General features: G+C 37.5%; 3 protein-coding genes across 3 annotated transcripts; 1 reads left to right on the top strand and 2 right to left on the bottom strand.

Annotated features, from left to right (window-relative positions):
- Positions 1-4,481: 4,481 nt before the first annotated feature.
- Positions 4,482-9,590, bottom strand: LOC132565515 (sodium-dependent multivitamin transporter-like). Its single transcript, XM_060230168.1, has 4 exons — positions 9,355-9,590; positions 8,691-8,791; positions 8,082-8,200; positions 4,482-4,661 (listed from the first exon to the last, which is right to left on the bottom strand). Exons 1-4 carry the CDS (start codon positions 9,588-9,590, stop codon positions 4,482-4,484), a joined length of 636 nt encoding a protein of 211 aa, XP_060086151.1.
- Positions 9,591-12,466: 2,876 nt separating this feature from the next.
- On the top strand, positions 12,467-15,107 carry LOC132565524 (RNA-binding motif protein, X-linked-like-3). Its single transcript, XM_060230177.1, has 3 exons — positions 12,467-12,694; positions 12,876-13,994; positions 14,268-15,107. Exons 1-3 carry the CDS (start codon positions 12,467-12,469, stop codon positions 15,105-15,107), a joined length of 2,187 nt encoding a protein of 728 aa, XP_060086160.1.
- Positions 15,108-17,321: 2,214 nt separating this feature from the next.
- LOC132565535 (sodium-dependent multivitamin transporter-like) lies at positions 17,322-25,555 on the bottom strand. Its single transcript, XM_060230187.1, has 8 exons — positions 25,552-25,555; positions 22,753-22,824; positions 21,604-21,869; positions 21,232-21,300; positions 20,806-20,857; positions 20,107-20,174; positions 17,719-17,799; positions 17,322-17,399 (listed from the first exon to the last, which is right to left on the bottom strand). The coding sequence occupies exons 1-8, from the start codon at positions 25,553-25,555 to the stop codon at positions 17,322-17,324; spliced, it is 690 nt and encodes a 229-aa protein (XP_060086170.1).
- Positions 25,556-26,734: the final 1,179 nt, after the last annotated feature.

Consider the following 26,734-nt stretch of genomic DNA (forward strand, 5'->3'; position numbering starts at 1 on the left):
ACTTTTTAAAGTCGACATACAAATCATGTTTACTTACAGCAGACATATATATATATAATGTTAACATACAGCAAACTTTTACATAATATTTACATACAGCAGACATATATGTCACGAACGCAGGCACATCTTTTTGTTATTGTGAATGGTGAGTGAATTGGTCACGTGTGCGTGTGTGTGTACGTGTGAAGAAGGACGGGTAGTGCATGGGCTGGACAGGTGAGAGGAGTGGCCATTGTTTGGCAGAGCTGTTTATAATTAGTTTCCCAGCTGTAATTCGTGTGTGATGACGCCCGGATATCTGACTGGGGTAAGTATTCTTTCTATCTTTCAGAAATTGTTGTTTTATTTGGCTATTTCGTGCCATATTTTAATTGTCCCTTTTGTCGGTCAACCAATCTATCTATCGATGCGTGTCCACTCGAGCGTAACTATTTGCTGTTATAGTATACAGGTGTGTTGATTTTAAATGTCATAATTAACAGTATTAGGTAATTAGGATCTATGTGGTATTATAGTAATGTGTTGATATGTACAAGTAATTTAGTTGCCTTTAAGCGTATATTTCGCTTAATAACATTATTTTGTTCGAGTAGTTGTATTTGCCTGTGCAAGGGTTGAGTGCGCGCAGGTGTAAAAAGTACGGAAGCCACCAAGTAGCATATATGGTTGCGGTGATACGTGCGTTTTGGCATTATTATTATAAGAAAATGGTCACGCATCCTAGAATTTAATATGTTTGTAGGGGTATATGTACAATTAGGTTTGAATTTATAAAGGGAAGTAGAATGGATGGTAAATTATATAGTTAGTAAGGAATGTCTTAGTTGGATTAAAGTATGGATGTGCGTGAGTGTTTATGATATTTTGTCATGTTTATTATAGCTTCACACGACGGGCAGACAACTAAGTTAGGTTACCCAAAGCCTGCAACAGACTGGTATGCAACAGACTAGTATGCAACGGGGCCGGCCAGTGTTGCAACAGCAACTACCAGGAACACGGTGGTCAGCTACCAGGACGTTCAGACAAGACGTCAGGCGGGCTATGCAGGCAGTGTTGATGTTGGAGATCCTGGTCTGAGAGGCACCAGTGATGTTGATAGGCATATGCTGTTGTATTTATTGTGTTAGCTGTGGGCTAAATTTTGTTTACATTTTGTGCACCGTCTCGAGCTGGTGAACGACGAGTTGGAACCTGTAAAGACCACTGGGTGACTGTATTTCCTCGGAGATATGTGAAGACTCATAGTGTGTGAAGAGACTGTAGTATAACATTTAGAGGCGTGGAAGATAGAGAGGGTAAATGCGAGTGTGTTATTGTCTATATTTAGTGTATTTAGTGTAAATAAACTTGTATATATCAGTATTGCACTATCTCTTGTGGTTTTTTCCCGTGAGTGCCGAACTGAGGCTAGTCCCGCGTTACAATATATATAATGTTTACAAATGTTTACATACAGCAGACATATACATAATGTTTACATACAGCAGACATACACAATGTTTACATACAACAGACATATACATAATGTTTACATACAGCAGACATATACATAATGTTTACAAACAACAGACATACACATATATATAGAAAATGTTTACATACATCAGACATACACATAATGTTTACATAGTAGACATTTAGAAAATGTTTATATACAACAGACATACACATGTTTACATACAGCAGACATACACATGTTTACATACAGCAGACATATACATAATGTTTACATACAGCAGACATACACAAAATGTTTATATACAGCAGACATATACATAATGTTTACATACAGCAGACATATACATAATGTTTTCATGCAGCATACATACACATAATGTTTACATACAGCAGACATACACATGTTTACATACAGCAGACATATACGTAATGTTTACATACAGCAGACATATACATAATGTTTACATACAGCAGACACATACATAATGTTTACATACAGCAGACATATACATAATGTTTTCATGCAGCATACATACACATAATGTTTACATACAGCAGACATACACAATGTTTACATACAACAGACATATACATAATGTTTACATACAGCAGACATATACATAATGTTTACAAACAACAGACATACACATAATGTTTACATACCGCAGACATTTAGAAAATGTTTACATACATCAGACATACACATAATGTTTACATAGTAGACATTTAGAAAATGTTTATATACAACAGACATACACATGTTTACATACAGCAGACATATACATAATGTTTACATACAGCAGACATATACATAATGTTTACATACAGCAGACATACACATGTTTACATACAGCAGACATACACATAATGTTTACATACAGCAGACATACACAAAATGTTTATATACAGCAGACATATACATAATGTTTACATACAGCAGATATACTCAAAATGTTTACATACAGCAGACATATACATAATGTTTACATACAGCAGACATATACATAATGTTTACATACAGCATACATACACAAAATGTTTACATACAGCAGACATATACATAATGTTTTCATGCAGCATACATACACATAATGTTTACATACAGCAGACATACACATGTTTACATACAGCAGACATATACATAATGTTTACATACAGCAGACATATACATAATGTTTTCATGCAGCATACATACACATAATGTTTACATACAGCAGACATATACATAATGTTTACATACAGCATACATACACATAATGTTTACATACAGCAGACATACACATGTTTACATACAGCAGACATATACATAATGTTTACATACAGCAGACATACATAATGTTTACATACAGCAGACATACACATAATGTTACATACAGCATACATACACATAATGTTTACATACAGCAGACATCTAGAAAGTGTTTACATACAGCAGAAATATAGAAAATGTTTATATACAGCAGACATATACATGTTTACATACAGCATACATACATTAAACACCTACATATTGTTTATATATAGCAGACATATACATAATGTTTATATATAGCAGACATACACATAATGTTTACATGCAACAGACATTAAGAAAATGTTTACACCACTTGATCACTGCCGTTATAAACAAATGGCAACTATGTTTTTAACGTTATAGGATTACGAGATCTAAAGGATAGGTGTTAAGGGATATGGCTCTCCATATTTGATGTGTTCAAACTTCGACTTTTCGACAACGTATTTTTATTTAGATTTGCCATTTATCTCGCGATAAACTCAAACACAAGACTGATAGATGTTAGTGATTTATAGCCTGTTTAACTACATCAGGCTAATTGTCTTGCCACCATCTCTATAGTCAGCTTGCTGGTGTCTATAGGAACCATTAGCCTTAAGTTTGTCAGATTATAAAACTGAATAAGAAGTCAATAATGTTATACTACTAATGTTACAACTACAGGCCAAACATAAAAACAACCAAGTATCTAAAGACGGGGAGTCAATGTAAACAGCCATCCTTACTAAAACCATAATACGGAAAATGTTTTTATGAATTTAACGACCCTTTATAAACCGCATGTTTTCCTTTTACTGTAAACGCATTCGTAATACGTATAAAGCTGACAGGCACCTGAACACGTTTAGTCGTGAGCACCTCTATACTACTTAAATACTAGTTGCCATATAAATCTTTTCCCTTATTGAATTGGACAGGTAGATCGCCTGTCGATGTTAAAATCTACACTGATGTCCATTATAAAGTATTCTAAGTCCTCAAATGAGGCCTTCCAAATTTCTGAGAACATGAAAACGCATGAAATACAGCAAGCAAAAATTGCAAAAGTACAATTTTGGGGTTTTTTTAGCAAAGCTTTCACACCGAAAACATTTCCCGATATGCGGTCTACTGTTTGACAAGCTGATGTCTTACATTTAACATGGAAGTCTCAATCTTTATGTAACTTCCTGCTAACGTTACAGACATAATAAGGCTCCACACAGTCCTGTCCGTGCTATCGCACAGATCTCTTCACTACACCTGTACTGGGATAATCTTACACTTGTATCAAGATAACCAATCAATGATAACAACCCGTTCATTGTTGTACGTGTAACTATCTATACCTTTGAGTAGTTTCAAGCGTTGTTAAAACATTTCACCATGCCTTAGAGTACATGTACACAATTAATCTGACGGAGTGGCATACGCATGCAAATATCTAACTACACGGGATATTTGAAGGTATATGTGGGAAACAAAAAACAGATCTGACCAGATATGATATTATACATGATCTGACTTCCGGTTGTTGACGCATCTTCTGAAAATGACCAATTCACTAAGAAGGAGATATTGATACACCAAGGGTTTCTGATAAAGCGATGTTTTCTATGTTTGATATATTTTGACATGTCTTGAGTTAACATTCGAAATATACATTATATCCTCCTCCTCGCATTCGTTCTGGTTGTCGTCATAACATATTAAACCGGAACAGTATGAATGTAAATATTTTTCACATGATTGAGGTGTCGCTGGTACGTTCAATCTTCTCAGTAAAGGCATTGACACCGCCTGTTGATAACACTGACAGCTCATCGTTGGCCTTGACCTCTTCCAATTCAACTTTAATCTCTCCGCAGAATTCTTGTGTATTTATCGTCCCTGCTGTCTGTTGTTCCAGCCATCTTCTTCGCTGGAATTAGAAAATGAACATCTATAGTAAGCCTCTGGTGATTGACAATGAAAGCAATTAGAAAATTATAAGAGATATTACTTGATATGTGTATTATTAAATAAAATACCAGTGGTAATGTGAAATTTTCATTTTTTCAATGACACCTTTAACTATCTTATTCAAACTTTTCAGAAAATCTCATTTATATATCACTGTCGACTTGGCCCATCATCTACAAATATCATATATCTACACACTGTTTCTTTTAACTCTGAATATTTCAATATACTTTTTCGTTGTGTACAGAGGTATTTGCTATAGTTTTCTAGAAATAAGGATACAGAAATGATCATAGTGATTAATATAAAAAAAATCATGACTAGGGCAGTGTAGCATTGCTTAATTGTTCGGCAGGTGATAGGCTGAACATTAAAAGGTATATTAAGGTTTAATGCTGAGGCTGAAAGATTACTTTTCATAATGTCATTTCATACAAATTATGTTATAAAACACAATTGCAATTATTAAAGGAAACACAAATATTTGGTATTGAGAGACATAAAAATATATTCGATTGTGAATTGGCTAGCATGGTTATCTCATCTTGACATTATATTTGTAAATTACAGTCACATATTAGCATCTATGGTGTTGAAATATTGCCACAATATATTAGGCATGGTCGTTGCACGGTGCCCTTCGGTGGAACATGTAAGCTTGGGCACTAGTGCCCGTCGGGAAATCAGTTCGACGTTATTTACAGTAGCCACCCCCATAGAAAAAAAACAAAGCTCAGATTAAAAAAATACACGTACACGTATACTTCAATGAAATTTAGACTTAATTCTTAATAGTGTGTCATGTTTTAATAGTATGATCGATTTATGTGAGTTATTCTCAAGACCCTGATAAATTCCGAATACTTTCCATCCCACGTTTAGTATGACCACGTGGTTTAGCCCTTCCGCTCTCATTCCATTTCGTGCTTTTGGAGGGGAGGAGTGCTGGATCAAGAGGAATTAAGGACAGCCTTGCGTTGTCACATACGCAGTTTAAAAAAAAGTCGAAGTCATTGTTATAACATTTGTAACATTTGTTGGCTCGGTTATTCATGCATGTTTTTCTAGTTCTAGCACTCTTTGAGCTATGTACACTGTAAGAAAAACAAGGCGGCGAGGGAAAGCGACTACTAGGTTTGCTAAGAAGGCTCGTAAAGAGACAGTTTTAGCAACAGACCCAGTCCTAGTGCAATCTGAGGAGGAACAAGTCACAGATCCAGGGGTTGCTGAGGCGGCGTCAGAGGCATCTACTGGAGGTACGTTAAATCCTCCACCAATTGTCAGTGTAGTTGATGATTTGGCGGTACATGCTCCCCAAGTCATTCGATCAAAAAATCACGAATGGGGAATATGTGAACCTGACTTGTCTTCTGGACAATACATCTGGGGATGATAGGGTTAACACTCATAAAATCTCCTTGATGGATGAGGAACTGGTGGTTAGGCTCAAGGTAACGTCTAAAAAGATTACTGACATATCCCATTGGACTGACGCATTTCTCATTTTCACTAGTATATACACATCAGTGCATCCCCATTAGTTGCATGGCATTCTAAAGTATATGCGCACTGTACGATTAGGTGCCCAGAGGTCTGGGGGTCAAAACTGTATATAATGAATAGTTTCGGCTGAGAAAGGCTCGTAACCCAGAAAGTTCATGGGGAAAGCTGGATAATGAATTGTTTTTACTCTACATGACCCCCCAATCATCTCGCGATAGGCAAAATGTTAATGCTAACAATGGGAATGGGTCACAAAAGTGTTTTGACTTCAACTATAAGGGTAATTGTACCAGAGTAGTATGTACCTATTCACATCGGTGTCTATGGTGTAACGGTACCAACCCCTAGACCAGATGTTTTCAGAACAATAGGAATTCTTCATCCTTTCGAAACAAAACCGGAAACTCTCAAACCAGTCACTTGCCCAGCCAAAAAACAATGTTCAACAAAATATGAGCTCTGGGAAAGTCTCCAATTAGCATACATTCACTGAGTAGGTGGACCTCTAGCTATCCTAGGGCAGATATGGGTAGAGAATTAATGTTAGGTTTTTCCAACGGATTTAGGATTCACTATCAAGGACCAAGAGTTTCAACCTTTGCAAAGAATTTAAAATCTACAGTGTCTCATGAAGCTGAGACAAGGGACAAGACAATTAAGGAAGTTGGGTAGAATATCAGGCCCTTTTAATACCTTGCCAATCTCTACTCTTCATGTAACCCCATCGGGTTGGTTCCGAAGACAAATGGTACATGGAGACTAATGACTAATTTGTCTTATCCACTTGAAGGAAGCATCAATAGTTTTATCGATCCAAATGAAGCCCTCAAAACTAGGAAAATGGGCTCTACTTGGGAAAATGGATATTAAATCTGCCTTCCCATTGATTTCAATACACCCCTCAGAAGTTTAAGGGGGAATTCTACATTGACAAATGTTTACCTATGGGGTGTTCAATATCATGTAGCATTTTTCGAAAAGTTTTCAACGTTTATTAAATCGGTTGTGATGGTTCAGTCTAAGGAAAAAAACGGTGGACCATTATCTAGATGACTTTCTATTTGCTGGAAAAGGTGGTAGTGGGACATGTGCACGTTTGATGAGGATTTTTTGGGGAGGTTTGTGAAGAGCTGGGCATTCCTATAGCAGGGGAAAAAACCGAAGGCCCAAAAACAGTAATTATTTTCTTGAGGGTTAGAAATTGACACTGAGAAAATGGTTGTAAGAATTCCTTATGAAAAACAGTTAGCACTTATAGCTGATATAAACTTGGTTTTACTAAGGAATGCTTCAGCCGTTAACAGGTACTTTATCGTTCTATGCCAGTGTTATTACAGTGGCTCGAGCATTCTTCCGAAGGATGTTTGATGCCATGATGGGAATTAGCAAACCTTTCCGCTTAGTAAGGATAACATCAGGAATCAAAGAGGACTTGGAAATGTGGCCGATTTTTCTGAAACATTTCAATGGGGTGTGTTACATCTCAGAAGCCAACTGGTGCCCCAGTGATACTTTGGGCTTATTTACAGACAGTGCAGGTAGTGGTGACTTGGGTTGTGGGGAGCTATTTGGGTTCAGATGGTCAGTTTTTAAATGGCCGTGTACCTGGCAAAAAATGCCAATTATGAAAGACCTAATATTCATAGAGCTAGTTCCCATTTTGTTAGCCGTACCAACCTGGAGATTGGAGTTCAGGCGTAAAAAGATTGTGTTCAATGTAGACAATGAGACACTTGTTACCATTCTAAACAGGAAAACCTCCAAATCCACTAGAGTCATGTCATTGTTGCGCCCATTGTTAATTTGTTGTATGAATAATAATATCCAGTTCAAGGCCATTCACGTGTGATTTTAAAATCTGTAACATGCATCATACCTTTCCGAAATCGACACCAAAGTTTAAATATCTGCGTGCCTTTTTGGGAAGATATGGAAACAGTTGGTCACCAAGAGGTAATATATATCTCACGTCTACTTCAACTGCGGATGGGTGATCTAGAAAACAGAAAGCAGACAGTTATCAGAATTTTTTTCTGGTTTTTGTTTTTGTTTTTGTTTTTTTTTTTTTGTTTTTTTGTTTTTTTTTTTTTTTTGTTTTTTTGTTTATTTGTTTTTCTTTTCTTGTGAGATATGTTGAAGGCGGGTTTTGATTTTACTTAATACTGACTCTTTTTTTCTTCATTCGCTGCTTCAGCATAAGCAGGCAAGTCGCCGTCAAAAGTGTACAATCTATATAAGCGGTATTTGAAAATAATTCATTGTAAATCTCATAAACACATTCTCAGTTAATTGATTTACCTTAATTTAGGAGCTAGTTTTTATTCTTCAACGCAGAACCAATATATCTTGTGCAACAAGTCAAATTTACAGTTGTCCTTCTAGATCGAAGTTGTGCCAGGTCGACTTTTCACCTTATTAATTTGTCAATAGAAGCTAGGCATCAAATTGCCTTTTTTTTCCAAATCGGACACTTCTAAATAATCACCTGTCAGCAAGCTCACGATAGATCCCAGACCAATTGTCAATAATATCCCTATGGCTCCGAACCAACGAAAGGACACCGAATATAACTTGTCTATGCCTTGACTAGAAAAGGTAATTGGTACAAGACATCACAAATGTCATCTTAAGAAATTACAGAATCTGTGAATCACATGTAAATATATTTGTTGATTTCACGAAAGGAGTAAATTTATCAATTTGAAATAAAAGACTATAATGATTCAATGCGAATTATCTTTTATCAAATACAATAATTCTGTAAGAAAAATGAAATACCACAATAAAACCTAATTTTATGTTGTATCAGTACCTTTCGAATATACATATTGTAACAAAATGATTGTGTATATTGCTACCTCCATCGCACTTCCGGATTTAAGCATGGATTGTGTATATTGCTCTTACCATTGCACTTCCGGATTTAAGAGTGAATTGTGTATATTGCTCTTACCATTGCACTTCCGGATTTAAGCGTGGATTGTGTATATTGCTCTTACCATTGCACTTCCGGATTTAAGCGTGGATTGTGTATATTGCTCTTACGATTGCACTTCCGGATTTAAGCGTGGATTGTGTATATTGCTCTTACCATTGCACTTCCGGATTTAAGCTTGGATTGTGTATGTTGCTTCTACCTTTGCACTTACGGATTAAAACTTCTAAACATATCCATTTCATCCTCGTATGCTGCTATTCGTGACGCTGTGTCGCTGAGAGAAATCGTGATGTTATGATTAAACGTTGAACTATCTGATATAGTTGCATTAGCAGGAAAAGTCAAATCTATACTACATTGATGTCTTGGATTCGATGGAAGCCAAGGCTCGCTTGGTGCAGACGTGAAGAGGTTTTGTCCCAGAGATATCCAGAACACAAATATCATTGAGATTACCCCACCTGTAAGGACGCCCTGTAACACACCAGATACTTAAAAAAACGAAATGAAATGAAATAAAACAAAAACAGCTACATTTCTCTACACAGTCCCAAAAACAAAACATCTCAAGCTGGTCTCCTAATGTTCTTATGTTTGAAAGGAAATAAGGCATTAGCCAAAAGAAACGTAAAAATCATGACCGTACCGCGATTACTTTTTAAACAATAAATGAATTATCATACTTACCTTTTTTGTGGACCAAGGGCAAAATATGGAAAATAGAAACATGCCAGAAAGCGGTCCTCCGAAACAAGTCAGTACTGAAGAAGCTATCTGGAAAATAGTGTTCATTTTCGTATAGTACCGAATACGGATTCTGCATGATCGTGGAAACGACAAATAACATATTTTCGAGGGGCTTCAATTTCGTGGTTTTCGAAAATAATTGTTTTCGTTAGTGCATCATTTCGTAGTTAAATCTATCTTTAGAGATCTGCTAGTACTATAATCTAATTTTTATCAGTTCATTATTTCGTGAACATATTAATTTATGGAGTTAGACAAAAATGTCCCCACGGATATCAATGATTTTATATTATATAATAATACTAACAAGAAATGTGTTGCAGTAAGTCATCGAGAGACTTTGGTGAGTCACTCATGTCGACAGAGCGTAAAATACTCTTGTGTAATCGCATAACGTTACACTGTGTGCCACGTGTGCACATGTTTGCGCACGTGTGCGATTCTATCATGGTTGATATAAATTTAGATATTACTTAAGAAGAAGTGTGAGATGGGGTTTATTTGTGCTGTAAATACATAAGACTACAGGTAGGTAAGTATCAATCCATATGTCTCTAGGATAGACGCCTATAGATCAGGTACAGATTGGGTGATTATTTACACTCGTAATTAAGAGTGTTTTGTTTTGATACGTGACCACTCTTGGCATACAGACATTAAATCTACATGATATAGGTACACTGACAAGCTGAAAAACGGGTCCTGTTGTACTCTTTTATCTGTGATTTTAGCCAAGACGAAGAACTAGCCAACATGTCTTTTTCTGGGGGACCGCGTTTCAGATATAACCCTTGCTATAGATGCAGCAGTGCACTCAGTAAACAAAAACCGGTGAATAAGGCAACAGCTCAGAAAGTATCGTCTTGTTCTTGTTCCCATTCACTACTATATTAATTCATTACCTGATTTAAAGATCCAGAGACGGTGGCAATTAACGCAGTGATCATGATAGATACTCCCCCGTAGAACAGAACTGAAACACACCAAAATACATTAAACATCAGATATATCGTTCAAAAGCCTGGCAATATTTAATTCATGGCAGCAATATTATTAACAATACGAAATAATTTGTAATGATGAAATCATATCCTCCTACATAGTGCTATTAGATCCATCGATCTGTCATGATGGGGAGGGGGGATATGAATAAAACAATGTAAACAGGGACTACTATTTACAGTATAATGAAATAAGATGGTAACGTGATGATGCTTGGAGTGGTCGTACACTTCAAACAAACAAAAAATAGTTTAAAAAAAGAAGGAGAATGTTCTTTGATCTGCAAACTTAGAGACACAATATCCGGATGTTAAAGGGTGTTAAAAAACGAACAGCCCTCTTAAAAGATATTAATCGTACCTGAGATTTTGGCAATGGCTGTGGCTTTTCTATCAGACAGGTCCTGGTACCGAGGTTTAATAAAATCTTGAACTGTTTGAGCACTAAGACAACTCAATCCAGATGAAATTGTGCTAAAAACAGGATAATATTTGAAACTTTCGTTAAGGAAATTAAATTTATTTCGTCATAATAAAGGTATTGTGGATTAAGATTTATATATCACAGCACGTATCTAATTCGCTAATATTGAATCCTTCAAAAAATTAATTATAATATGCCAACTTTAGATATGCTCTTCAAAATCATTGTGAAAAAACATTGTTTGTTATGCTATGTCTAACATGTATGACATTACACATTACAAAGTATGTTTCATTAATGGAGATAATCAGTCTCTAATAAAGGTTGGAAATGATATGAACTTATTGTTATAAAATATTTTCAATTAAAAACGCATCCCAAGCAGTCTTGCTCTGTTTGTTCTTCAAAGTATTCTTTGCGTCACATTCATCATATTAAACAACCTACCTCAAGGAGGCACTAAACAAAGAAGCAAGGAAAAGTCCCGAGAGTCCCGAAAGGCCGTGAAATATCCTCACCACCATATATGGTAACAACTGAGGTAAAAATTATTTAAATATCTTATTCCAATTGTTAGATGACTACTTTCTTAAATATGATATAAGAACGTCAATCTATTTTATAGTTTCTGTATTGCCATAATCAAGAAGCTGGATTGTAAAAGATGTCTACCTGGTTAGCATTCTTAATCCGGCCCGACGTGAGAGGATCGCAGCCGACAACATTGAAGTAAGCAAACATCACTAGACTTTCGAAATTCACTAAAAGTGCAATAGCAAAAAAGGCTGGAGCAGCAAACCACATAATTCTGAAAACAAAGCAAAATGATAAGATAAATAAATTATAGATTAATGAATAAATGCATCTATGATTTCATTCAATTAACTGATTGTATCACAAGAACAACATTAATCATGGACAATGAAATGTAACAGCAAATGTTTTACAATGACTAGGAAAATGTATTTAATTATGTTGTAACGTCTATCAGGTTTTTTTCTGCTATAGTGGTCTTACATCTTCTAATGTTCTCGTGCTGGACTTTACGTTCTTTATAATTAACCTTCTGTTCTGTGCTGGACGGTAGGACAGGGAAATCTCTATTCGAGGGGCGGGTTCACGACTGTCTAACCAGAGGCTTTACCGAAGGGATGATTCACATCTGTCTAATCACTGGCTTTACTGAGGAGGATATTTACGACTGTCTAACCAGGGACTTTACCGAGGAGGAGATTCACGACTGTCTAACCATAGGCTTTCCCGAGGAGGAGATTCACGACTGTCTAACCAGGGACTTTACCGAGGAGGAGATTCACGGCTGTCTAACCCGAGGCTTTGCCGAGGAAGAGATTCACGACTGTATAACCATAGGCTTTACCGTTTAGGAGATTCACGACTGCCTAACCAGGGACTTTACCGAGGAGGAGATTCACGACTGTCTAACCAGGAACTTTACTGAGGAGGAGATTCACGACTGTCTAACCAGGGACTTTACCGAGGAAGAGATTCACGACTGTATAACCATAGGCTTTACCGTTTAGGAGATTCCTGTCTAACCAGGGACTATGTCGAGGAGGAGATTCACGACTGTCTAACCAGGGACTTTACCGAGGAGGAGATTCACGACTGTCTAACCAGGGACTTTACCGAGGAGGAGATTCACGGCTGTCTAACCCGAGGCTTTGCCGAGGAAGAGATTCACGACTGTATAACCATAGGCTTTACCGTTTAGGAGATTCACGACTGCCTAACCAGGGACTTTACCGAGGAGGAGATTCACGGCTGTCTAACCCGAGGCTTTGCCGAGGAAGATATTCACGACTGTCTAACAAGTGGTTTTACCGAGGAAGAGATTCACTACTATCTAACTCGAGACTTTGCCGAGGAAGAGATTCACGACTGTCTAACCAGGGACTTTACCGAGGAGGAGATTCACGGCTGTCTAACCAGGGACTATGTCGAGGAGGAGATTCACGACTGTCTAACCAGGGACTTTACCGAGGAGGAGATTCACGACTGTCTAACCAGGAACTTTACCGAGGAGGAGATTCACGACTGTCTAACCAGGGACTTTACCGAGGAGGAGATTCACGACTGTCTAACCAGGGACTTTACCGAGGAGGAGATTCACGACTGTCTAACCAGGGACTTTACCGAGGAGGAGATTCACGACTGTCTAACCAGGGACTTTACCGAGGAGGAGATTCACGACTGTCTAACCAGGGACTTTACCGAGGAGGAGATTCACGACTGTCTAACCAGGGACTTTACCGAGGAGGAGATTCACGACTGTCTAACCAGGGACTTTACCGAGGAGGAGATTTACGACTGTCTAACCAGGGACTTTACCGAGGAGGAGATTCACGACTGTCTAACCAGGGACTTTACCGAGGAGGAGATTCACGACTGTCTAACCAGGGACTTTACCGAGGAGGAGATTCACGACTGTCTAACCAGGGACTTTACCGAGGAGGAGATTCACGACTGTCTAACCAGGGACTTTACCGAGGAGGAGATTCACGACTGTCTAACCAGGGACTTTACCGAGGAGGAGATTCACGACTGTCTAACCAGGGACTTTACCGAGGAGGAGATTCACGACTGTCTAACCAGGGCTTTGCCGAGGAAGATTCACGACTGTCTAACCAGTGGACTTTACCGAGGAGGAGATTCACGACTGTCTAACCAGTGACTTTACCGCGGAGGAGATTCACGACTGTCTAACCAGGGACTTTACCGAGGAGGAGATTCACGACTGTCTACCAGGAACTAGGAGGAGATTCACGACTGTCTAACCAGGAACTTTACTGAGGAGGAGATTCACGACTGTCTAACCAGGTACTTTACCGAGGAGGAGATTCACGACTGTCTAACCAGGAACTTTACCGAGGAGATTCACGACTGTCTAACCAGGAACTTTACTGAGGAGGAGATTCACGACTGTCTAACCAGGGACTTTACCGAGGAGGAGATTCACGACTGTCTAACCAGGGACTTTACCGAGGAGGAGATTCACGACTGTCTAACCAGGGACTTTACCGAGGAGGAGATTCACGACTGTCTAACCAGGGACTTTACCGAGGAGGAGATTCACGACTGTCTAACCAGGGACTTTACCGAGGAGGAGATTCACGACTGTCTAACCAGGGACTTTACCGAGGAGGAGATTCACGACTGTCTAACCAGGGACTTTACCGAGGAGGAGATTCACGACTGTCTAACCAGGGACTTTACCGAGGAGGAGATTCACGACTGTCTAACCAGGGACTTTACCGAGGAGGAGATTCACGACTGTCTAACCAGGAACTATACCGAGGAGGAGATTCACGACTGTCTAACCAGGTACTTTACCGAGGAGGAGATTCACGACTGTCTAACCAGGAACTTTACCGAGGAGGAGATTCACGACTGTCTAACCAGGGACTTTACCGAGGAGGAGATTCACGACTGTCTAACCAGGGACTTTACCGAGGAGGAGATTCACGACTGTCTAACCAGGGACTATGTCGAGGAGGAGATTCACGACTGTCTAACCAGGGACTTTACCGAGGAGGAGATTCACGACTGTCTAACCAGGGACTTTACCGAGGAGGAGATTCACGTTACCGAGGAGGAGATTCACGACTGTCTAACCAGGGACTTTACCGAGGAGGAGATTCACGACTGTCTAACCAGGAACTATACCGAGGAGGAGATTCACGACTGTCTAACCAGGAACTTTACCGAGGAGGAGATTCACGACTGTCTAACCAGGGACTTTACCGAGGAGGAGATTCATTAACGACTGTCTAACAAGTGGACTTTACCGAGGAGGAGATTCACGACTGTCTAACCAGGGACTTTACCGAGGAGGAGATTCACGACTGTCTAACCAGGGACTTTACCGAGGAGGAGATTCACGACTGTCTAACCTTTAGCTTTACCGAGGTTTAGACGGTCAGGAATCTCTTCCATTGGTCATGCTTTCTCTGCCTACCCTCAAACTAGGGAATGATCCCTTTTCTACCCCTATCTTCAGCATGCTTGTTATATATGAATTATTAGATAATTTAAATATATGCTGTCAAATACGAAAATAATAGAGTTTTATTTTTATTTTGATCGGTTTGTAATCTACGTTATACACTGTACAGACAATCGTGTTGATAACTCATTGACATAAATACTGACTTACAGTGATACTAAACTTATTAAAAACTATCCATATTTATTAGTCATGTATATCACAGCTCAAATTTACAACTTCCATTTTAGCTCGTGTTTATATTCTGTACCTGCAGACTGTCTTATCCCGGCGAGTTAGAGCTATCTTACCCTGTGTGGAAGTGTGGATATCTCTGTCCGATGGAGTAGAAATATTAATGTTTCTGTTTGCAATATGACTAATACTTGAAGTATTTTACCAGCGTAATTGTTTCATTTTATCGGTACTTGTGTTTAAATACGACCGAAATAGTCAGGCACCATATTATTTTTGAGGCCTCAAAACGAGTTTGCTCTCAATGGTTGCACAGAAGAACTGATATATAGATCTGCTGATAAAGATTACAAAATATCATGCGACATGACCAAGGTATAGGGAGGGAATCATTTGATAGGCAAAAAAGTGTTAAAACATTTCCTAGCACTATTATTGCCTGCAACTCTTGAGGATAGTATAAAGCCAGCAAAATATCAACGCAGAATATATAACTTGAATATAAAATCCTCTCGTGTTCGGAAAAGAAATATTTGCTTCAAACATTCGGTAAACTATCAACGGTTTGATCCGTCGAGGAGGCCAAACCTAATACAACCTCTGTAACGAAGCCGTACAAACAACATTATTCTCACATCTTACTTCTTGAATTGACATACGTGAACATAACATTTTCACCTCTTGCCTTCTCGTTATGTTTTACAGAACTAATCCTTTAGATACATGCTTACCTCTTGCCTTCTTGTAATGTTTTGACGGAACTAATTCTTTGAACTGTTGCTTGATTAAACAACATGCCAAGCGAGCTAATGTAAGATCCAAAAAATAGTGACCAGAACGTCTGCCGAACCGTCGGATCAGGATCAAAGCTGGAATTAAGACCTTATTATTTCAAGACATTGTTATGTACTTTATTAATTTTTTTTATTTTAAAACTAAATGAAATATATATTTCAGAAACTGTTTTCAATTCGATGATTCATGTTGTTAGGATGCTGTGTCTATAGCTTTAACACTATACACAAAGTCCTAAGCTTCGACCTAAATGTTCGAAACAGTCCGCACGTACCCAGTAAATCATGTGACGGTCACGTGAGACTACAGTAACACCTGGTCGCTAATTTTTGCCTGAGCACCACACTATCGATATTTTACGGCAAAATATACTTGATATAAAAATAGGCGTTCCTTAGGACGGATGAAAGGTGTCTATTCTTCTGATTTGTTATGTTAATATTTCTGCGTAAATATGACGTAGTGATGTTAACTATGTCGACATTACAAAACGTTTCCAATAGAAGAGAGAAAAAAAGATTTTTTTATAGAATGTGAATACTTTTCATCGTTTTTAATCCATTCAAACTCCGTTAATATGTATTTTGTTTTGATAAAGGACATGGGGTGCTCTGGAAAAGATTATACTAAAAGTGCAAATGGTTTTGAAAATGAATTGTTTTAAATATATCAGAATACTAATAAAAATATTGTCTGTATCAATGTCATGACAGGCAACCAGGCTGTAAACAACGCCGATAATCTAATGAGAGACTAATTGAGAACATTAACCCATATACGTTACTTTTAGATTCGTGAACGATAAAACGATGAACATGATTAAGTAGCCATTTTAAATTGACTTTGTTGAGCTCAGTAGAGTTGGATCCTTCGATTTGCAAACCTGTCTTAGGAAAACCCTTTATCTATGTTATGTTTACTTTTGTCAGGAGGAGTTTTTTTCTGTGAGTACGAATGCACGTGTCTTAAAGTGACGTGTACTAATATCACGCATTACATGTTCTTGCTGATTCTCACTTGAAATAATTGAGTCTGAGATTTTCGTAATTGATCTGGAAGACTTTCCCGACGTTTCCAACATCCATGGTACCCTTTTAAAGAGGAAAGATACATTTTTATTAATGAAATATGTAGTAACCTTAACAATAACATATCTTGTTATTACAGTAGCAGCGAAAATGCATTCAATATATTAGTACTCGATATATGAATAATATAAGCGATCAACTATTCATGATAAACATTAAATATTTCGCCATATTTATCACTTTATGACGTAATTGATTGATTATTTTTCCCTTCTTTATTTACATACCTGTTTACTAAATTTCTTAAATTTAACAAGATATCACAGCTTATGCCATTAAAGGTTTGATATGGAATTTAACATACATAAAAGGGTAAACTTACTTTTATGATAACAGCAATCATACCTAAGATCATAATGAGGCATTGTAATACGTCTGTCCATACGACCGCCTTTAGTCCTCCCTGTACAGAGTTTACATCATAACAATCGTAATATATCCGCCAAAATGGCTTCGTTGACAATAACATTGCTGTGTGTTTGCGAACATGACCCTTTAGTCCCCCTCTGACAATACATAATGAGACATTGCAATACATCTGTCAAAACGACCGACTTGAATGCGCCTTGTACAAATAGATACGACAATGTAGTGCATCTGTCCACACCACTATTCTATTCCATCCTGAACAGACATAGAATAAAAAATGTTACACATCTTTTCAAACGAACGATTAGTTGGAATAAGCCGGGTGCAGATATATGAATATCAGACATTGCAATCGACTGCTTTGAGGCCGTCCTGTACAGCTACTCACAATTTGATAGGGATCACTTTTTTATTAAATGTGTAACGGTATCTATTTTATGAATATATTCTACAGTTGAATTTATACATATTTCGGCATTATAAGATGAAGATTTAACAACACCAAGCGAAGAATAACAGTATAAATTTGCTTCAATACTCATTGTACACAGATACCCCGAAAATCGCAAATTACGACAAAAGGGGCGAACAATTAAGTCCTAAGAAACAGTGCCGTTCAGCGAAAAATACAGTGTTAGTATCGAGTATAACGTCCTTGAGCATCAATTACGCTCTGGCAGCGGCGGCGCATGTTTCTGATCAAGTCTCGTATCCGGTTTTGGGGAATACTTGTCCATTCAGCGACGAGAGCTGCTTGAAGTTCCTGAAGCGTTCTAGGTTGGATGTTTCTCGCCGAAACAGCGTTCTGAAGCATGTCCAACATGTGTTCTATAGGATTGAGATCTGGAGATCGGGCTGGCCAGTTTTATCCTTTCAACTGTTTCCCTTTACAGATATTGTTCAGTCGCACGAGCTCTGTGTGGTCACGCATTATCGTCCATAAGAATGAATTCCGGACCTATAGCACCAGCATAAAGCCTGACGTACACGTCCAGGACTTCGTCACAGTACCTCTGTGCAGTCAAACTGCCATTAAGGAACACATGAAGATCGGTCTTGCCTTGCATGCTAATGCCACCCCAAACCATAACAGATCCATCACCGTATCGGTCATGCTGGGAAACGTTAGCGGCATGGAACCTCTCATTTGGTAGTCGACACACCCTGGCATGTCGGTCAGTGAAATCTAAGCGAAATCTAGACTCGTCTGTAAAAAGTACGCGGGGACCAGTCATGTGGGTTCCAATTCACATGATCACGAACCCAAGCAAGTCTAGCTTGAACATGTCGTAACGTCAAAGGAATTCTCACAGCAGGTCTGCGCGACCTTAAACCAGCATCATGAAGTCTATTTCTCACAGTTTGTGTGGAGATACGAGTTCCGGTGGCATTCTGGAAGTCATTACGTAGTGACGTAGCGTTGATGAACCTTTGACGTCGAACTGCAATAACAAGATAGCGGTCTTGACGCTGCGAGGTAAGTCGTTCCCGACCCCCACCATGTCTTCTGGAGACAGTTCCATAATTTTGGTAACGATTCCACATACGGGACACAACACTCTGGGACACAACAAGGTCATTGGCCACTCCCTTTTTGACCTACCAGACTGGATCATACCAATGTCCCTGTCCATATCTGAAGTGCTTAGACGTCTTCTAGCCTGCTGTCGGGGCATTTTGAAACCATTGAAATTCAAAATGTAAAGCGAAAAGCGAGATATTCTGCCAGAAACGTATTGATGACAATCTGCACGTAGGAGGCTCGTGCGTGTACACGTGAAGTGTAAGCGTTACGGGTGACTGACCACATAAATACCCGATACACATAGACCTCGGTACAGATATAAACCAACAAATATAAGGAATACGTATTATTTTATTTTAAAAGAAAATCCCTATCAAATTGTGAGTAGTATATATTAGATATACATATATATGGACATGACCACATTCAGTTTGTCTTGAGATACACATGTATACAAATCATTTAGACATTAAGCTATATGTCTATAAACGACCATTTATAGTCTATACCTTTGTGAAATATACTGTGATTTAAAGATGTAAATCAAAACATGATTCTTAGATATATCACAAGACAAGAGACATAGATCAGATCTTCTTAATCAACCATGACAAACAATATAAAATGGCGCTAAGTGAAACACAAGGAATAGACGATCCTACGTGTTCTGCTAAATGTCTATAAAATAATTAAAACAATTAACAGTATTTGTCAGGAGATTGAACCCAGGGCCTCAACCTGTCTGCCGTCCTGATTCTGGGGCATAAGATAAAAACAAAGAGCAAAACAGTTATGATGATCTGATGTTATACTTACGATTGACGTGTAGATAATTGATGCTCCCGCTACAGAAAATACGGAAGCCCAGAACGGGAAGTCCGTCACTAGATGTTGAAATATAAAATCAGGCAACTGTGTCGACTCTAATGAATGTTGTTATATATGCTTTGGTTATGTATATACGGTAAACACTTAAACATATAATACATTACCTATCCTGCAATCATACCGTGAAACTCATTGTGGCATTAACATATATACGTCAATAACTTCACTAGAACCTTAAGCTGAAGAACCACACTCTTCTCCAAACCACCAACCCCACCCCAATCTCCTCCCTCTGGCATGATGGACGGACGCATACCTCTATGAACACTGTTAGCTCTTTCTTTTTTTCGTATCGAAAGTGGAATATATTCTGCTCAATATGTACCATTATAATTGATGAAAGATAGATAGTATTACACATCAATATTGATGATTTAGAATCCATTTAGTGAAAGATAATTATTTTAAATATGAGTTTTGATTCAAACCTTTCTTTCGATATTTAAGTATTTCATATTATCATCATAATTGCATTCATACTCGTAAATATTTTCAATGCTTTCAGGTGATTTTCAAAATCGAGCGAAAAATGAAATGATTACATGTTAAAGGTATAACAATGATAGGAAAAATTAGTTGTTATTTTCATTATCTTTCTTTTTCCTTCCATCTTTTGTAAATTCTCACCTGCTGCTAGTACTAAGGCCGGTCCATACAGAACGATACCAATGTAAAATAACTATAACAAAAAGAATGGCCGATCAAAGTATCACAAAATCCGTTTGTAAAAAGACAAAATTATTGGTAAGCAGCATTGGATACACTTGCCACGCTAATTAGATAGATAGATAATTAGATAGATATTAAACAGATAAATACTTTAACAGATTAATTGAGATCAGTTATGCAATATTTTTTCTAAATAGATGTCATTCAGAATATGTACTTCGAATTTGTCTTATGAATAGTGTATGATTATTATTGTTTGCTATGTTTAAAAATGGTAACATTTCATTTGTGTAAATATGACTACGGGTAATAACAAAAATTTTTAACCGATTGTTCCTAGAAGAGTTATAACAGACAGTAATCACAACACTAGTATATACCTACATAATGAAAGATTCCTATTACTGTTGCCAAAGACCGGGGTGCTTTGCTGTTGTATCGGAGCTCGAAATACTGTAAAAGTCAAAATATAAACCATGGTTCATTATAAAATCTAATAAACACAAAAGATAAATACTATCTATCGCAACATAAGCTTTAAGGTTATGTCACTCACCCTTATTGGTCCGGAATATCGAACCCCGAACCTCTGAGTGAAAAACTTGAGTGTTGTCAGTACACCATTCGTCCATCGACATTCTACTATCAACTACTTATTTAATGATAATATATATTTTGTACTCCGAAAAAATCGGTAATACAATGCAATGTTTTTTATGATATTTTTTTCTTAAGAATTCAAATGAAGTGGAATACCTCGAACACGCTTGTTAGTTTGAGCGGATGAAATAAGGGCACAACCACTCGTATTGCTGTCAGGGTCGTAAACATAAAAGCAACACTTGTCCAGAGAAGTTGATCGCCGTAGATATAGATTTCGGCTGGGTAGCCAAGAACAAGAATGGAAGACTCAAACGAAACAACAAACGAGATTGCAACCGGCAACATCTTCAGTCGTCGATTCCCAACCAGATATTCCAAAGTTGTCTTCTGTCCTCCACCGGAACAAGCCGAATACACACCTAGTAGAAATCATTAGCATACTGCCTTCCGACTAGCCTAGCATACTTACAGCAGATGCGATGATATTTATAGAGACATGGTAAGAACGACTTATTAAATAGTGTTACAGCTGGTTAAAATGTTAAATAAGAGTTAATGTGGATTTGACACTCAATTAACAATGGTTAAGCATATCAACATGGATTAATGATTTCGTATGAGATTGAATATTCCATGTAAAAGGTCAATGACCCTCCCGTTGTACTATGGTTGAGATAATGCCACATTATGGTAGTTCATTTTTCCGGTATCCATACAGATTCAAAGCATACCTGATTTATTGGAATTGAATCTCAATTTATTAATATAATAAATTCCATTTGAAATGATCACTTAGAATAAGTTGTCATTAAAGAGTTTCGACTTCCAAATCAGTTTCATGGCCTTAAAGACTCATATACAGTGCACTTCATGTTCCCCAATAACATTTAAGTGCAAATGGGTCGTTTATGAACGTTAAAAAAACAGAAGATCAAAATGTGACGATAATTTTTTCATGTTTTTTTTCGCGATGTTTTGTTAAAATTTCTCAAGTCTGGAAAAAGAACATCAAGAGAATACCAACATGGCAACATAATCTTAATCCAAAGTCAAATTCCATAAAACTAGGGCATAATATGAAAAAAGACAAAGATTTACACGGAGACTCCTGAAAAGGTACAAGGAGAATAAGACCAGGTGTTCCGGAAGAGAGCGCGATAAATTAAGCAACGGTGTATAATCATGTTAACCATTCAATGCATTTCTGAAATAACTCGGTTTTAGAAAGTTTCCCTAACAAAAGACATGTTAATAATGTTTCAACAATTAGAACGTGGTTAGAGTAAGGGTAAGATGACATACCTATCCCAATTGAGAGAGTGATCATCCCAGCAAAAACAACATAGTCAGCTACGTGAAAACCGAAATCCGATGCTGCAACAGAGGCGACATACCTATTTTAAAATGACATCTAAGTGTCGAAATAATCTGAGGATTATCTACATGATAAAGGTTAAATACTTATATACCTATAAATTATGCATTAACATGTCTATATACTACTTACACCTTGCTAATGAAACTTATTACGTAATTACAATCAGTCAGAAAATGAGGGTCATCTAAGAATCAGTAATCTCAAAAAAAAAAAGTTAAATTGGTCCAAATTAATACTAAACCAGCAATCACTCCAGCACAATATCTGACATGCCCCAAATGAGATCGCGTATCTGATTTTTGATTGATAGCTTTCAACTCAATCGGCTACATGTACCAAGGCTGTTCCCAGCTAATGGAATGTCTATGGCTACAATTTTTTTGTAAAGAGAGCGGTCTGCGGCATGTCTTACACATGCTCGATTGAATTTAAATCCCCTTCTGGAATACTGGAAAACAACGTTAATACCTCCCCTTACGATTTTTGAACACCCGGTATATCGGCCAATTCAATAATATTACATGCATGAAACCCCTCGCTAACCCCCAGCGAATTAGAGACAGACTTTGAACTCGTCGGAGGAATATTTCTTTTTCATAAAGAGTCCATGTACAGTGGGTTTAACAGAAAACATATCGGTCAGACAAGGGAACTTGTACAGCTGTTTTACCAGCATTACAAAGACACGTGCTAATTCTATGAGTGGTTACCCTGATACTAAGGGCATTTCGGAGGTTGACGCAATGTCTGTAAAAGCACGAATTGATCTTTAGGTCCCAAACCACCTCAAATTCCCTTAATTTTTTCACCGTTATCAAACCGTTGTCTGGTCTCTTTGTGTCATACTAACTCCTGAACTCTCAGGATTGAAAATAAAGCAAACGTTAAAATTGGTTTATGTCTGCCTAAAGATCACTGAAAACACAACAGGAAAATACCAACATGTCAACATAATCATAATCAAAACTCAATTCTACGGTAAAATCATCGACAACATTCGCTATGTGAATCTTGATCAATCCAGGTAAGTTCTGTCCCGTTTTAAAATAAAAACAAGGTATACAACAACGCAAGCAACATGCAAACTAACAAGCATCAAACATGTCCAATTTCATGTCACACAAAGAAATAGAATATTTCTCAATGAGATTACTATGCTGACAGTAAAACTTCAGAGTTCCCCATAATTTTCATCAACTTGCATGTTTTGAACCCCTTTATTATAATTTTTTTCACCAGTTGACGACTTCATGAACGAAAATCGTGATAGTTAAAACTAACCCTTGAATATCAGATCAACTGCGACACCATAGGTCGGGAATGCAGGAGGGTTGTTATCCAGATATGAAGAAAAATTTACATTAAAGAAAATCATAACACTTATCATACAGCTTGGTGGAAAGCTGTCCATTCTTGTTCCATTGTAGGAAAAGATCGAGAAGAGATGCTAATATAGAAGAGTCTTTAGTGTCTTTAATTTCTAATTTTGATAGGTATTTACGATGAATAGTTCAATACATTTCTTATTAATTAAAGACAAGATCTCCCGTTTCTTTAAGCTTTTTGATGAATTCAGTTTCGTATGAAAACAAACACAAGTCAGCGAACAGATCTGCAGGGGCACAGTTATAATTCCATAGGTATACCAAAGTATGTTGAAAGATAAGGGGTTAATTAAGATTCACTTCTTTAGAAAACCATATGAGAAAAAGACTGTAAGGTAGATAAGATAGATCTAAGAATGATAGTTTGTAGTTTTGATATATTTTGGGTTAAATAACAAGGGAAACCAGCCGTAAAACGTTGCCTATATAATGTTGTTGTGAAGTTTAAGAATCCAATGTAAAAGGTCGGAGGTCTGTATCCTGATAATTAATAGATAATCAAAATCATTGTAATATTCTTTGCGGACAAGAAGTTTTTGGACGCCTTATCTGAAGGCACATTAAGACACCACATGGCAAGTAAATATTGTGGATTTAGCGTTACTATTGAAGAAAGCAGACAGGTCATTTTATATATCAAGCTGCAAATAGTGTAAGATTATGGACCAAACACACTCAGAAACTGAATCCAATACACCATGTTCTCGTTTTGACCATTCTCTTGCATAATTTACAACGGAATCCATAAATATTTTGAAATTTATATTCCAATTAACGGACAGTGTTTCGCAATATTTAGGACCCTTAATAAAAAAACTCTTAGATTAATATCTTGATCGATTCTTAAATCACCAGTCACAATGAGGCCTGTTGAACCGTAGGTACAAGTAGAACAAGAACAAGCTGACGGAGGAACAACTCTTAGGTCATCTACATTCAGGTGTTGTAGCGTTTGATTGTAATGGAAAGGTTTGGATGCAATGGACCTGGGGTAACTGTAAGACATTACAAAAGTATTTCTGCTTTGAAAGAATGGATTTCTGTTGTAAAATATTGCTGACCTTAATAGCACACACTCCCTTATTTACAAATTCAAATTAAATACATTGGCGATTTGTTGGAGGTTCAATTACTTCTAAAGTAACTAAAACACCTTTCTCATTAATGTTTCTGGACAACAAAAACATTTATACAAAGCGAAATGCATCCCAGAAAAGATAATAATAAGACTCTTCTTTTAGTCTTCGTAATATCATCTACAAAACAAACTATGTATATGCGAAAAAAACAAGAAAATGACAACATGTCAAAACAATCAGCGTTCAAAATGCAACTTACCCATGCTGAATCTTGTTTGATTTAAGATGATTCGGCAACATATATTTATTATTGAGGAAAAGACGGCCCTGATGTTATGTATATCATTAGGATTCATGGACATGAAATCAATTGTGCATTTATCAGAATCTGTATGATGTACATATTCATAGCATGTTCGCGTACATCTCAGGGGTAATCTCGCATAATGTGTAACACAGCAACTCAGTCGGGTTACATAAAGTAAAGGCGATGAAAGCCTAACCTAAATTCAGTTGTTTTATCAAGTCTAGGCATCAGTATTCTTCACAACAAGTATGGAATGTGAGAGAGAGCGGGTGAGGCACCGATAGTCAATACTCTGTTGTTGGACTCTCTATCCACTATCTATACTCCCCCCCTATCCCCGCCCCCGCCCCCTCTCTTAACTCTCTCTCCCAGGTCGATTTTATATTACCAGGTTTAATAAGCAATGGTCAAGTGATTAATTTTAGTGGACCATCTGGCAGTTTCATAAGCTATGGTCAAGAATTTTCCAAGTAGTGAAGTCACTGACCGAAGAAGTCTCCTCAGCAGTCATTTGAAATGCAGTAGGGAACAATGGCGTAGCATGTTCCGGTGCCGCCACCTTTCTTGTGTTGACGGTGGGTGAGCTCGGAATGACAGGTGGATCCGTGTGTTGTGTTGTGTGTCCATTGTTCAAGATCTCGTAACTAGGTGCAGTACTTCCGTCTCTTTTACCATACCTTAACATGGCTAACCAGTGCTTCCCCTCTTTACACGCTTACAGTAAATATAAATGAAAAGTGCAGCCCCAATACAGACTATTAGAGACAAGCTTATTAATACCGTTTTCCAACGAGGAAACGAGGAATCACGCCGTACAGACGGTAAATTATGTACCGTCTTAATCAAATTATTCATGGATGTTTGACTAACTCTTTAAGCTTGTCTGTTAATCGAGCATGGGCAATACAACACGGAGATGTGTCCATAATTGCACGCGTGGTATTTTCGCGAAGGTTTTTTTTTTTTTATAAAATCAATAGATGTTACCTGGTTATCTCTACTTTTACATACGACCGTAAAACGGAGTACTTTCTGCGTGGCTACAAGTAAAACACCTTAACTCAAATATTCTACTTTCAGTAGAACCGTATTCGGAGTGACAATACTTCGGCAATTTCGCTTCATTTTCTCTCGG

The sequence above is a fragment of the Ylistrum balloti genome, unplaced genomic scaffold, assembly GCF_031769215.1.
Source record: "Ylistrum balloti isolate Yb309-2 unplaced genomic scaffold, AGI_CSIRO_Ybal_v1 Utg369576, whole genome shotgun sequence".
Taxonomy (NCBI): Eukaryota; Metazoa; Mollusca; class Bivalvia; order Pectinida; family Pectinidae; genus Ylistrum; species Ylistrum balloti.